Raw genomic sequence first — 13,491 nt, 5'->3', positions numbered from 1 at the left:
GTTAGGCCAAGGAAAATCTAAGTGGTTAAGGAAGATCATACGTTGGCAAAGGAAAATCTAAGTGAGTCAAAGATGATCGTATGTTGGTAATGAAAAATCTTAACTAAGGCTAGGTAAGAGGAATATTCAAGTGGATCAAGGAGGACTGTACTTAGTGATTGGAACTCTAATGAGAAGTTGACAAAGAGAAAGTGCAAGTGGGTCAAAAGTTGATCGGACACTTGGCGGTCGTAAGTCTAACAGAGAGTTGACATGAAACGAAAAAGTTTAAATTTTCGAAGGACATAACTTTTGATTCGGATATCAGAATGAGATGATCTCGGGTGCGAAACGAATCTTGTTTAGAGCTCTACACAATTTACTACTTGCCAATTGATTAGGTAATCGATTGGTTGGCGAAACATAGTACAAAAAGTGTCTTGATCGATTGGGTAATCGATCAAAATTTATCCAATCGATTGAGTAATCGATTAAGAGAGTTTATGAGCGAACAATGAGTTTCTGAATTGATTAGGTGATTGATTGAAACTACCAATCGATCATGTAATCGATGGAGAGCGTTTTTTCACAATAAAAGGTGAGTTTCCCAATTAATTAGATAATTGATTAGGAGGAGAAACTCATGACAAATAGTGGACTTCTTAATCGATCAAGTGATCGATTAAAGCCACGTAATCGATTAACTAATCGATTGAGAGAAGAAGAAAATAATCGTTGCTAGGTTTGGATGACTGAATTTATTCGAATCTGACGTGGTAATTGATTGAGAGTAAGGTCAATCGATTGGGAACCATAATCCACGGGATATAAGGTATTCGAAAGATTCAAATCAACTCATTTTCTCCACTCTTCATCGCCAATTCTTTTGAAGCTTTTTGGAAATAAGTGTTCCTGCACTTTTCAAGTTATCAAGAGGTAATCCACAACAACAAGAGATCAAGAGCACAAATCGTTCATTGTATTTATTTTCTTATTTTTACTACATTTCTTGTTGTATTTCTCGTATGTACTTGTACGAGACTTCTCTGTCTCTTAGAAGGAGGTTTTCATAGTGTATTGTAAGTGAGGAGAGTGATCCTTGAATTAGTCACCTCAAAAAATAAATATCAAATAAAATAAAAAAAATGTTAGTATTAATTTAAGTCTTGCAGTACAAATCATTATCAACAAAATAATTTGAGCTAATCACCTCTCCTTTACTTTAACTCCCAAAATGTCCTAATATTTCTAAGTTGCTAAAACACATTCTATGTTTCTTTATTTTTTTTAAATTATTTTAAAAATTTATTAGATATCAAGTCAGCCTGTTGGTCATAGTTTGAGTCGTCCCGTGTTTTACTTGAGCCTAGGTTATCTGGCTCTAGGATGCTAATAAAATCTAGTGTTTTATTGTACCTTATGTAAACTAACCATCAGCATAATTCTAAAAACTGATATCCATCTAAATAAAATAAAAAATATTATCGATAAACATCCACAATAAGATATTAGCCAACTATTGCTTACTTGGGTGTTTATACATTTACGAGAATAAAATTGACCCCCTAAAAAAATATAAAGGAAAGTTCTGACGATTCAACGCAGTCAATGCGACGTAAATAAGCCCAATTACACAGCCCAATTCGAAAACTCTTGCTAGATATTAAAAATCGAACGTGAAGAAGAGAAAGGGTAGCGAAGATGGAGGCTGGTGGCGGTAGTTTGGAGGAGGGGGAGAAGAAGAGGCTTGTGGAGACCTTCGTTGGCATCGCCCCTACCACTCAGGAAGGCGCCCTCTTCTTCCTCGAGAGCCACGGCTGGAATCTGGACTCCGCCATCGTCTCCTTCTACGACCACCAGGCCGATTCTCAGGACCACCTACGAGACTGGAATCTGGAGTCCGCTATCGTCTCCTTCTTCGACCACCAGGACGATCCCCAGGGCCACCGATCGCCCCTCCACCGAGGCCAGGACGACGAGGACGAAGAATACCTCCCAACGGAGGAATCCCTTTCCGCTGCGCCACAGCTGCGCGTGACGCGTTCGACGGCTGCTGCCGCTGCCGCTGCGTCGCTACCCCGAGCGACTCGGTCGGCAGCGGCACCCGGTTCAAGAGGGGATCAGAAGGCATCCAAGCCCTCTGGAAGCCGGTCGACCATCCGTACCCTTGCGGATTTCAACAGGAGAGCAGATCCGGACATTGACAGCGACGAGGATGGGCCGCAGGAGTACTACACCGGTGGCGAGAAAAGGTATTGTTTTAACGATGAAATTCTTGATCTCAATAAGTTGAATCTGTTTCTTCTCCTTTACTGGTTTTAGTATGTTCTTGAATGCTTAACATGTGGAGGATTAGTAAGTTGAATCTGTATCTTCTCCTTTACTGGTTTTAGTATGTTCTTGAATGCTTAACATGAGGAGGATTAGTAAGTTGAATCTGTATCTTCTCCTTTACTGGTTTTAGTATGTTCTTGAATGCTTAACATGAGGAGGATTAGTAAGTTGAATCTGTTTCTTCTCTTCTGGTTTTAGTATGTTCTTGAATGCTTAACATGAGGAGGATTAGAGTATTGGTACCTCAAAATGTGATTTGAGACCTAGCTACCATTATAATTTTATCTAATTAAAGCATGTAAAATAGCAAAATTTAAATCACATTTTTGTTGTATGCATTAGGTTTGACCTAACATTTGATTCTTATTATGTTATGTAGTTATTGGATTTGAATGAATTAGACAATATTTTCTGGTGACAATGCCGAATCTGTGCCATTAAACTTTGCCGGGTATGATTTGTTCTGATATTAGTCATGATTGAATTTTTAGGTCTGTGACCGAATCATACTTGCATCAAGATTTGAGGGAAGGAAGACTTTCATATGAAATCGACACATCTCAATTAAACTTATATAACGCCACTTCTAGCCAAACATTACTAATGACCTTAACCTGTAATTTGGCTAACCTTCTTGTGTTTGAGCTTGATATCACTTAATGCCTTCCTAAACGACTCCAAACTTTTATAAGATAATCAAACCTCTTATTGACATGGTGAAGTATTAATGATTTTTATGTTGTTTATATAATTACCATGCAGCGGCATGCTTGTTCAAGATCCTGCAAAAGGTGGCAATAATGTAGATGCGATATTTGAACAAGCCCAGAGAATGGGCGCTGGCCAAGGGCCTTTTGAGCCTTCACAATCCTCTAGTTCAAGAAGTTTTACTGGAACTGGTAGGCTTTTGTCTAGTGAATCAGTACCGCCTGCTCCTACTGCTCCTGCTCCTACTGCTCCTGCTCCTGATCGACCAGAAAATATCATGCACAACATTTATTTCTGGAGGAATGGATTTACTGTGAATGATGGTCCATTAAGGAGGTTTGATGATCCTGAGAACGCTGCCTTTCTGGCGGTAAGTAGCTTCTACTATTTTCATCCATCGAGAAGTATTCAACTAATTATGATCTTTGCTACTAATTATGATCTTCAACTATCAATATTCGACCACTCATCTTTCCTCGTGATCAATTTTATTCTTCTTTTTATTGTCTCAGCAGCAAATAACAGACTATCATTTGCGGCGCATGTAAGAGGTCGAATAATAGCGCTACTAAATTCTGTTTGAGTAAACACCAATAGCATCCTTATGCCATTTAGGTTTGTTAACTGGTCTGGACATTTTTTTTAGTGTGGGTATATATTGAAACAAATCACTAGAGTGCTATCTATAACTATAACACCCTTTAATTTGTTTCCATTTTATTTTTTGACTGCTTTCATCCAAAATTTGCATAGTCACTGTTTTATTGCTTTTATCTTTCAATGTATCATGGTGGTTCTTTCGTAGAGCATTACAAAGTCCGAATGCCCCAAAGAGCTTGAACCAGCAGATCGGAGAACTGCAGCAAATGTGAATCTCATACGCCGGCAAGAAGATTATTCTGTATGTTTCCTCGGAAACTAGCTACTGCTTCTGCATTTTCTTATAGGCTGAGCTCTCATGGTCTAGATTTCCTCTCTTCGACAGGAACCTGTGAGACGAACTCCTGCATTTCAAGGTGTAGGAAGGACTCTCGGAGGTGGATTGTGTGATAAGTCAGCCACTGAGGCTACAGCTGCTGCATCCAATGCTGTTGCTCCATCATTATCAGGCCTTTCGGTCGATGCCCTCTCGCCGTCCACTTCAATTCAGCTAAGGTTAGCAGATGGCGCGCGCATGGTGGCAAGCTTCAACCTGCGTCATACTGTAGGCCACATCAGAGCATTCATTGACGCATCGAGGCCTGGTTCGTCTAGGACTTACCAGTTGCAGACAGTTGGTTTTCCGCCCAAGCAACTGAATGATCTCGACAAGACGATCGATGAAGCAGGCCTTGCGAACTCAGTCATCATTCAAAAAGGCTAGTTTTCCTTTATTTGCATTGCTATTGGACTAGGTAGTCTCATCGCAACTCTGCTGAAACTATCTGAAAAAACCTTAGGGAATTGCTTCTGATACTTAACTGATAGAAAATATCATGAAATCTTCTTGGTGCCATTCGAGTGTTCTTTAGGTACCACGGCATAAATAAGAATGAATAAATAAAGAAATCAAATAATCTTAAAGATTTAGAATCTTCAAGCAATAGAAAAGGCTTAAATTAAAAGACTATAATATTCAAAAGAACTAAGTTCAAACTGAGCCTGGTCAAATTTAGCAGCTTAATTAATTTTAGATTCGATTTGACTTATCTTAATTATTTTATTGAATAGTTTAAAAAATGTAAAGTTTGATTCTGTTAGCTCATTGATAATTCTAATTTTGATGCAAATTATCATTTGTTATTTAGGCAAATATTGATAGAGATAATTCAACGGCTGAGAATTTTGAATTGGGTATTCAATGAATTGGAAACGACATTAAATTCTCTTCAATCGTATTAAATCCGCGGCTTATCTGTGGTGATTAAACCTAACCGGTTGTCTGAATCGCAACCTGACTTATTTTGCTTCTAATCAATTAACTACCCACTCGATTAAGATTAAACCTGCGGTTTATTCTCCGTGATCAACCCGGTTGCGAATAGACCTGTTCAAGTAAAGAAGACGGGTGGGTCCCACCTCGGACGCCAGGGCCACGCCTCCGCCTGCCACAGCCACAGCCACACCCGTCCGCCAGTGCCACCGACGACCCCGACGTCGCACGCGGTGGCAGAACGTCGCCAGAGCAGAGCCCCGCGGCGGGGCTCCCATCCCGAGGAGCGCAGCACGGCGGTCAAAGAGGCTGCAACGGCCACTTCGAGAAACCGATCGAGAAATGAGAATTGGCGCCTTTTTTTCTATTTCCCCGGAGGACAAGCAAAAATTCGCGCGATCACGGGCCTGACGAGGACGAGACGGGCCGAAGAAGACGACGCGGCGGAGGTGCCGGTGGCGGCCCGGAGAGGTGGGCCCGCGGCTCTCCGATTTGAGTAGGGTTCTAGAAAAAACCAGCTGTTGCTAAAATTTCTGTAGAACAATCTTACCGCCAAGTGAATTGAATCGATTTGATTCAACCGAACCGGGTCCACCTCCACGAACCTCAGGCGATGAACGGAACCCATTGCCCTCCATTACCTGTCGATTTCAGAGACTCTTTCTCTCTCCATCTCGATTCACGAGAATTCCTTTTCTTTATTAAATGTTTTTGATAAAGAAATTAAAGAGAGAAAAAAAAAGTCGATTTGAGAATTATTATTGTTCAGAAGACAGGCCTGCACGCCTTTGACCGGTCCGGTCTGGCCGCGGTCCAGCAGCGGGTTCGACGGGTCAGTGTCGGCCTCGGTTTACGATAAAGAGGGTTACTTGGCCACGTGTCTTTCTCCAATTACCTTCACATTCATGTAATGCAAGCGCGGTTGCAAGTGCGAAACTTGCAAGCCAAGCCATTGCTGGCCACGTCACCGCTCAAATTTCCGGGGCGGCGGCGGATTGACCAGTTTTCCGGCCTAGTTGGGTAGATTTCCCGTTACCTATGGCACCGGACGCGAACCCACGTGGACGAATTAAATGCACGCACAGGCACAGACACCGGCACAGCTCATAATATCATGCTAGTTACATTTTAAAATTAACTGCACCTTATCAAAATACTCTATTTTTAATATAAAATAAATGATAAGAAATGCTTTATCCAACTCAAGTGCAATTTACAAAATCCAAATAATGTCTCTATTCTTAATATAAATACATATTTTAATTTTTTTTTAATCAATGTTATCCAAATTGGTTTACAGGATTCACGGATTCGATTCAAACCCGATCCGCAGCTGCAGGTTTCACGGGTTTTGTTCGACCACCTCTCTCGGTTGCCCAAATTGACTGCCACTAGACGTACAAGGTCCCAGAGAAATATCCAATGACTGATCTGGTACGTTTTGTGTGTGTCATACTGAGTAATAACGTTATCCCACCGCAGCTCACCTCCGCGTTCCCAGAGTTGCAATTAATTTTCATTAATTAAATATTAAAAGAATTTTGGCCATTTTGGTCAATTCGTACCCACAAATATACCACCGCGGCGCATAAAATAAATTGCCCGTCGGAGGGGGAAGAGGCGACGAAGCGGAGGCGGTGGTGGAGATCCAGATCGCGAGCGGGAGATCAAATCGTGAAGACAACGAGCGCGATGATGGAGATGAATCTTGCGAGATCCGCCTTCTAAGCGTCTTCTCGTTCCTAGCTTCCTCCGGGCGTCGGGGTTCTGATCCTAAGTTGCTCACAGCTTAGAGGGCGGTGGACAGATTTTTATTAAGGGAGTCGGGATCGATGGCGATGAGGAAGAGCCGTGCGCAGGCGGTTGCTGACGCCTCTGCGTCGCCGGCGTCGGAGAAGCGGTTCCGCGGCGTTCGGAAGCGGCCCTGGGGTAGGTTCGCGGCGGAGATCCGCGACCCGGGGAAGAAGACGCGGGTCTGGCTCGGCACCTTCGACTCCGCTGAGGACGCCGCCCGAGCCTACGACGCGGCGGCTGTAGCTCTACGGGGTCCTAAGGCCAGAACTAACTTCCCCTCGTCGGCGTCCGGCTTTCCGATTCCCCTTCCTCGAGCCGTAACAGCGGCTGGCCTTTTCCCCTTTAATGGCCAGCATCACCGTCCGCCGATGCCTGCTCAACGCCCAGCCTCCAGCAGTCACAGCAGCACCGTGGAGTCCTTCAGCGGCCCGAGGCCACTGTCTTCGTCGGTGCCGATACGCGTGCGGCAGCATGCCAAACCACCTCCGGCCCCGCGTGTTCTGATCGGCGGCGATGACTGCCATAGCGACTGCGGATCCTCCTCCTCCGTTGTTGATAACGACGACGATATCGTATCTTTTTGGCGGCATCCACTGCCGTTTGATCTCAACCTCCCGCCGTATCCTGATGATGATTTCCGAGACACCATCCTCCGCCTCTGATCTTCGTTATCGGCCTAGAAGACAAAATAGTTTCAAGAAATGTTTTTTTCCCTCTTTATCGATTGCGTTTCTTCTCTCTCAAAATCGATCGATCTTTGTCACTGCATACTTAGATCTACATCTATGGGGTTGTATTTGCAGTTTAAAAGCTTGGTCTAGAATATATGAATGGGGTGATATGAAACCAAATCTGAGGTTTGCGTTTAATCTGGTCTTATCTTCAGTAGAAACAATTCCCTCCAATTCATTAAAACTAGAGGAAAACAAAAACCAATATGAATGTAAAATTTCCCTTTGTCTTCCAACAGGCCAAGATTTACCCCCCTGTTTGTGATTTCATTAACAGCCTCTGGTGATCATGCCATTAGAAGCCCCAGAGAAATATTTTTTCGAAAGTAAGATTTTAGAACTCGCAGCCGAGAGAAAGTATGATCACCTTCTCAGATCTCTAAACTGATCCAGGTGGGTATTTGGATTCTGACTGCTTCTTTTCTTCCTGTTCTTCGTTTGCATTAGCACATTAAATGGTAAAAGAGTTCTCTCAACTTACTATGGAATATCTCTTGCGGTTGTCATGCTCAAAATGTTTCTACAGTTGTTCAATTTAATAGTTGAGTTTCACTTGTTATTCACTAATTGTGGTGCTTAGATCTTGATGTCTTGGGTTATCTTAATGCTAATGTTGGTGTTGTCTGATCCTATATTTGTTGAAATACTTGGAAATTAATTATATGCAGGTTTTTTCTTTCTCCTCTGCTCTTCTTCACCAAATTTCTGCTCACTGTTTTGTGGATTCTTCCTCACTTGGGGCTTTTAGATTAATAGCATTCTGCTCTTAAACATGCTACTGGAGCAGCAGGTATTTGAACTCCTGCTTCCATGCTTCCTTCCTGGTGTTCTTATTTGATAAAAACCTGCTGTGTTATTAGTTTCCAAATTCACTCATTGCAGAAGTTATTTAGTAGATGCTTTCAAAATATTGTTATATTTATTACTTTCCTTTTCCCTAAAATTGGTGGAGAAAATTTTATGTTGATGATGTTTCTCCAACAATTTCATTTCTTTTGCAATGTAAAAACTTTGCTAATGCAACACAAGTTTCTGTATCTCAATAAGGCTCTCAAAATATTGCATTTACTTACTATGCTGCGGCAAATTCTTGCTTGTAATTTTCCTTCCCTCATTTTTCTCATGAAGTTTGTAATTCATTTAGTTTCTCTTTTTCGTGATTCAGAAATGCGTCTTTTCATTTACTCATTCAACTAATCATCCTTCTAGTTTTTGACTTTGATTCTCAAATGAACTTGCAAACTTTTCTTTTTGTAATATCAGCTAGGATAAAGACGATCGACTCAACCGCAAATTTTGGTTACTTTAATGTGTTTTTGCTGTTTCGTTGTAGTTTCTGTCGTACTCTTTGTTGTAGTCGATTCACTCAACATTTGGTCGCTATGTATTGGTTAAGATTTCTCAGTCACTTTGCTCGTGGAATCTAAGTATTTTCGATTCGAAAGCTAAGCTTGACTTTTGTGTATTTACTTTCTTTTTTAACTTCCAGTAAGAGCAAGCAATCTCCAACCATTGTTGCATTCAGTTTGCTTTTCGAGTCTCCATGGCTAAACTTTCAAGCTTCTTGTCTACTCATGAGGAGAGAAATGATTGGTTGGAAAATAGTGGATGGAAGTCTTCTTTCTACTGTACTTGGATAGAAATACTTGAAAGGCACCAAAACTAAATTTCGTTTCTGTTTTGTTATTACCAAGCCTTTCATCAAGTTTCGAGCAATCGTTAACATGCTCTACTGGTGTAGTTTGGCATTCTTCATACTGTAAAACTCAACTTCATCGTCTAAACAGTTTACTTCAAAGGTACACTAACTAGCTATTCCTTATATTCAGACGATCGATGCCAAGATTTTCATCACCAATCTCGTCAGATGATGATTCTTCTCTTGAGCAAGTTGGCTATGGTGATGAGAGATGGTGTCTTGATAGATGTTGAGGTCGGAACCTGAGACTTTAGGTAAAGCTAGGGTAGATGTCCGAGTAGATCTGATTGGATCTGAGTCTCACATGAGCTCTATCCCATCTTTAGGTCATACTTGACACATCTTGATTTTGATTAACAATTCAGTATGACTATCTACCCACGAGGCACATAGGAGTTGAAGGAAATTGTTGTATTACAAGCATCTCTTTCAAATTTAATTGAAGGAGGCGTAGTCCGATTGATTGGATTGTGCTGAGTTGTCATCTGTTTATCGTTTTTAAACTTTCTAGAATGTCAAATTGAGGTGTTCGCATTTGACTAAGATAGCTGGCTAAGCTTTGGTCATCGAGGAGAAAAATTTTCGCATTCAATGGTTGTGATATGCGAGATCATGTATCATGTTGATGATTAGCGTCTTATTTTGTTATATTATTGGGTAGCGTGTGATATTTGTCTCAGGCCGCGGGAGCACCTTATCATATTAAATGCAATGATTTGTGTAGATGTTATTGTTGATGCAATCCTAGATCTAATGGTGGGGGTGCGTTAGCGCTTATTTAATTGTTGCATATGATCGTGTTTGGACTATCTCGAAGATTGAGGTGTTGCCTTGTAACCTAGTTCTATGGTGCTTTGTAACCTAGTACTATGGTGCTTTCATGGTGAAAATTGGGTTGTGATCGTGATCATCCAGTCGAGCAATCCAATGGTGGGGAAGAGATCTTGCCATCCAATGATTCAATGAATTGATGTGACAATTTTATTGTGTCGTCGTCAAAGTATATTAGGTTATCCGAAAGTGATGTATTCATCCACTTCATTTTTGCCTTCAATGTCTTTGCCTTCGTCGTCTTCTCTATATTTAGCAACATAGTACTATTAGGGTTGTAAGATCATAAACATAGTTTCATATTGAAAACATATATGAAAGATCATTGGTTTATAAGAAAATGATATTTTTATTAATATGAGGTTTTTTTGGTATAGTTCAAAAATAAAATCATGAGCGCTTAGGTTCAATGTGGACAATATCATATCATTGTGAAGATATTTGAAATCTTTTGGACTTTCAATTAGTATCATAGCGAGGTCGGTTTTTACTAGACTAATCGCTGGAAGAAGCATGAGTCAAAGTCATGATCCAAGATTGAACCATGTGGGTGAAATCTTGAACGAAGTAGGAGTGGTCCTGAGCAGGTTATGAGTGACTCGATGTTCGAGGGGAGACCCTGAGCATGATAAGAGTGATCCGATAATTGAAGGGGATCTGGTGGTCTTTTGTTTGAGGGGGTTGTTGGAGTTACAAGATTATAAACATAGTCCCACATTGAAAACACATGGGAAAAATCATGAATTTATAAGATATTTCCATTAGTAGGCTTTTTAGGTAAAGTTCAAGAGCAAAATTATGAGAGCTTAAGTCTAAAGTAGACAATATCATACTATTATGGAGATATTTAAAATCTTTTGGACCTTCAAGTATAAGTGGTATGAGTCTTAGCAGACCATATATAACCAAGGTGTCGCCTAACAGTTCTGGGAAACCTTCTATATCCTTTCTGACCATGAGATTAGGATTTTGTTGTCGAAGCACTGCCCACGAATCACTTATGGGATATATTACATGCTTCTTTGGTTAGTTAGCTGGTGGATTTAGGTTTCCCCTCCATTCCTTTCTCAAAGAACTGATCCATTATTTTTAACTTTCTTTATCCTAACGAGTGGTCAACTTTTAACATTTGATTAGCAGTGTCATCATCATTTTTTTGCTGTACCAAATTCCTTTTGACCATCTTTCATTATCTTTTTTTACCTTAGGTAGATTGAGCTTGGGGTCTTTTACTTCACGACTAAGACATGGTGTAACTTCTTAGTGAGTATCTCTCTTTGCATAAAAGGTGGAAGTACCGTTTCATCTTCATCAAGTCGCCTCAACTATATAAGTGGTCGACGCCCTAACTAGATGATCTATCGGCTCTGCCACTGTTGGTCGACTATAAGTCGGAACTGGTGTATTTGGATATTATTAGTACCGAGGTAGTTTTGATGTGATCAACTAAGTTAAGTTAAGTTCTGTGTGTATTTGGTGCCTTGTGTCTAAGTGCGTAGGAACTTAAGAGCACAGAAAGTCGAATGAAAGACGCAGCTAGCTAAAAGGACGGCAAGGAAGAGAATCGACGGGTTCGGTGCGTCCGAAGGATGAGGTGTTGCGGAAGAGTACGCTGGTGAACAAGAAGGGAGTGCGCAACATTTTCGAAAGATGAGAAGCCAGAGTAGAAGCTTCCTCGAGGAGAAGGTCGAAAGATGGGTCTGGACGAGCCCAATTCCGGATGAGCGAAATCACCTAGGCGATCAACGCAACGAAAGAGCCAACGGGGAGTTGTGGAATTGCTGGAGGCACTCTCAATGTGGTTGGAGGCGCCTCTGCTCCTTTCTGTGGGACAGTGCCTTTAACCACCCATGGAAGGCGCCTTCGACTGGGCAAAATTAACCGTTAGCGAAGATAAAATTTTATCTTCGCTTGCCTCACTAGATGTGCCTTCTAGACTTGGATAAGATTTTTCACGGGTTATAAAAAGATCACTAGATCTACGAAATATTCAACAACTCAAGTATTCATTTCCTAGTAACTTTCTGAGCGTTCAACGAGTATAAGAGTCTTCTCCGCCTTTATCGAAGGAGATTTTTAGTGCTTATTTTTATCTTGGATTAGCAACCACCTACGTTATAACCAACTAACTTTCTTTGTCTCTTTATTTTATTAGTTGTTAAATTGCTTTAGTTTAATTGTGTTATTAATTTTATTTGAAAGATTGAGAAAGGTCCATTTTTAATTTACAGACAATTCATCCTCCCCTTCTCTTACCGACCGTACGAGTTCTAACAAATGGTATCAGGGTCAGACTCGCTTCAGAAGGACTAACCATCATCCAAAGCAAAAGAAATGGTCGGATCCAACATCTACTTGTCAAAATTTGAGGGAGATTTTGTTACGTGGAAAAAACATATAGAGGTATTCTCCAAGACTGATTTTGAAATTTTATTAATATAAAATATGATTTTGAAGCACCTAAGGATCAACACTGAGTCGAGAAAGAAGATTACACATAGACGAAAAAGGAACAAGTTGACTTTGTGACTAAAGGAAAAGTAGAGTTTCATCTGCTTAGTGCTTTTCTGCTCCATGAGGTCAACCGGATTGAAATCTACGACTCTGCCAAAGATCTCTAGGAAAAAATTCCCGGAGCTTCACGAAGGTACTTTGAAAGTCAAATTAGTAAAGCGGGGCATCCTCTGAAGCCAATTGACGAACCTCCGGATGAACAAGGGAGAAAAGGTACCTCAACTCTATGAAAGGATCAAAGACCTGATCACTCAGTTTAATAATCTTGAAGAAAAAGGTAATAAATCGTGACTCTTTTTTGGAAGGGGCCTTTAGTCGGATAACTTAGAAGACCTTGGTGATAATAAGGTACTGACTTTGTGGGATAAGTTTTTGCCTATGGAAGTCGCTTTCGGTACGATGGAAGGTGCCTTCAACCCTCTTTAAAAGGGTGTGTTGACCAAGGCTTGAGGACAACTAATATACACTTCAATTACAAAGTTTTTATACCTTCATTTAACGTTCCAACTACTCTAACTTCGTGTTGTTGTTCTACTACGACTCTGCTACACCTGACTATTACTGACGAGTCGTTTAATGCCGAACTCGAGCTGACTATCTACCAAGAATATTGGGTAAGGAAGTTTGATTTTTGTACTTAAATTTACATAGAGGAAAGTGTAACTTGTTACACTTTTCTTATTCTTACTTTTGTACTCGATCCCTTCTTCTGGCAGTTTCGGAAGAGATTATTTGTGGATTACCCATCGATTCATCTGTGAGCCCTTGATCTTGGAGTAGGAGTCGTTGAAGGCTCCGAACTAAGTCAAATCGCTTGTATTCTTGTACTTTCCTATTTTCCCTTTTTCCGTTGCCCATACTTATTTTCTTTTTAAAATAAAAAGAATTTTTTTTTTAAAACCACGTTATCCTTGGGCCATCCCTACACTCAAATCAGGGCTTACTTGAAGTAGTATGTTGAAGAATGAAGATGGCGAAGGATTGAATTT

At 40.8% G+C, this 13,491-nt stretch overlaps 2 protein-coding genes across 2 annotated transcripts; both read left to right on the top strand.

The window, feature by feature from the left end:
* The first annotated feature begins 1,638 nt into the window (after positions 1 to 1,638).
* On the top strand, positions 1,639 to 4,516 carry LOC122043148 (plant UBX domain-containing protein 4-like). Its single transcript, XM_042603628.1, has 4 exons — positions 1,639 to 2,231; positions 3,076 to 3,391; positions 3,827 to 3,922; positions 4,007 to 4,516. Exons 1-4 carry the CDS (start codon positions 1,681 to 1,683, stop codon positions 4,382 to 4,384), a joined length of 1,341 nt encoding a protein of 446 aa, XP_042459562.1. The 5' UTR covers positions 1,639 to 1,680; the 3' UTR covers positions 4,385 to 4,516.
* A 1,979-nt stretch (positions 4,517 to 6,495) lies between these two features.
* On the top strand, positions 6,496 to 7,596 carry LOC122043147 (ethylene-responsive transcription factor 3-like). Its single transcript, XM_042603627.1, has one exon. It carries the CDS (start codon positions 6,766 to 6,768, stop codon positions 7,387 to 7,389), a length of 624 nt encoding a protein of 207 aa, XP_042459561.1. The 5' UTR covers positions 6,496 to 6,765; the 3' UTR covers positions 7,390 to 7,596.
* Positions 7,597 to 13,491: the final 5,895 nt, after the last annotated feature.

This window comes from Zingiber officinale, chromosome 2A (genome assembly GCF_018446385.1).
Source record: "Zingiber officinale cultivar Zhangliang chromosome 2A, Zo_v1.1, whole genome shotgun sequence".
NCBI classification, from domain to species: Eukaryota; Viridiplantae; Streptophyta; class Magnoliopsida; order Zingiberales; family Zingiberaceae; genus Zingiber; species Zingiber officinale.
This window is presented reverse-complemented; position numbering and strand designations above follow the sequence as displayed.

What these genes read in the sequence shown, in the direction of transcription:
- LOC122043147 (XM_042603627.1), top strand. Translation starts at nt 6,766, where the DNA reads ATGGCGATGAGGAAGAGCCGTGCGCAGGCGGTTGCTGACGCCTCTGCG.
- LOC122043148 (XM_042603628.1), top strand. Translation starts at nt 1,681, where the DNA reads ATGGAGGCTGGTGGCGGTAGTTTGGAGGAGGGGGAGAAGAAGAGGCTT. An exon ending in TACACCGGTGGCGAGAAAAG is followed by an intron (nt 2,232 to 3,075) that starts GTATTGTTTTAA and finishes ATTACCATGCAG; the next exon opens with CGGCATGCTTGTTCAAGATC. An exon ending in AGAACGCTGCCTTTCTGGCG is followed by an intron (nt 3,392 to 3,826) that starts GTAAGTAGCTTC and finishes GTTCTTTCGTAG; the next exon opens with AGCATTACAAAGTCCGAATG.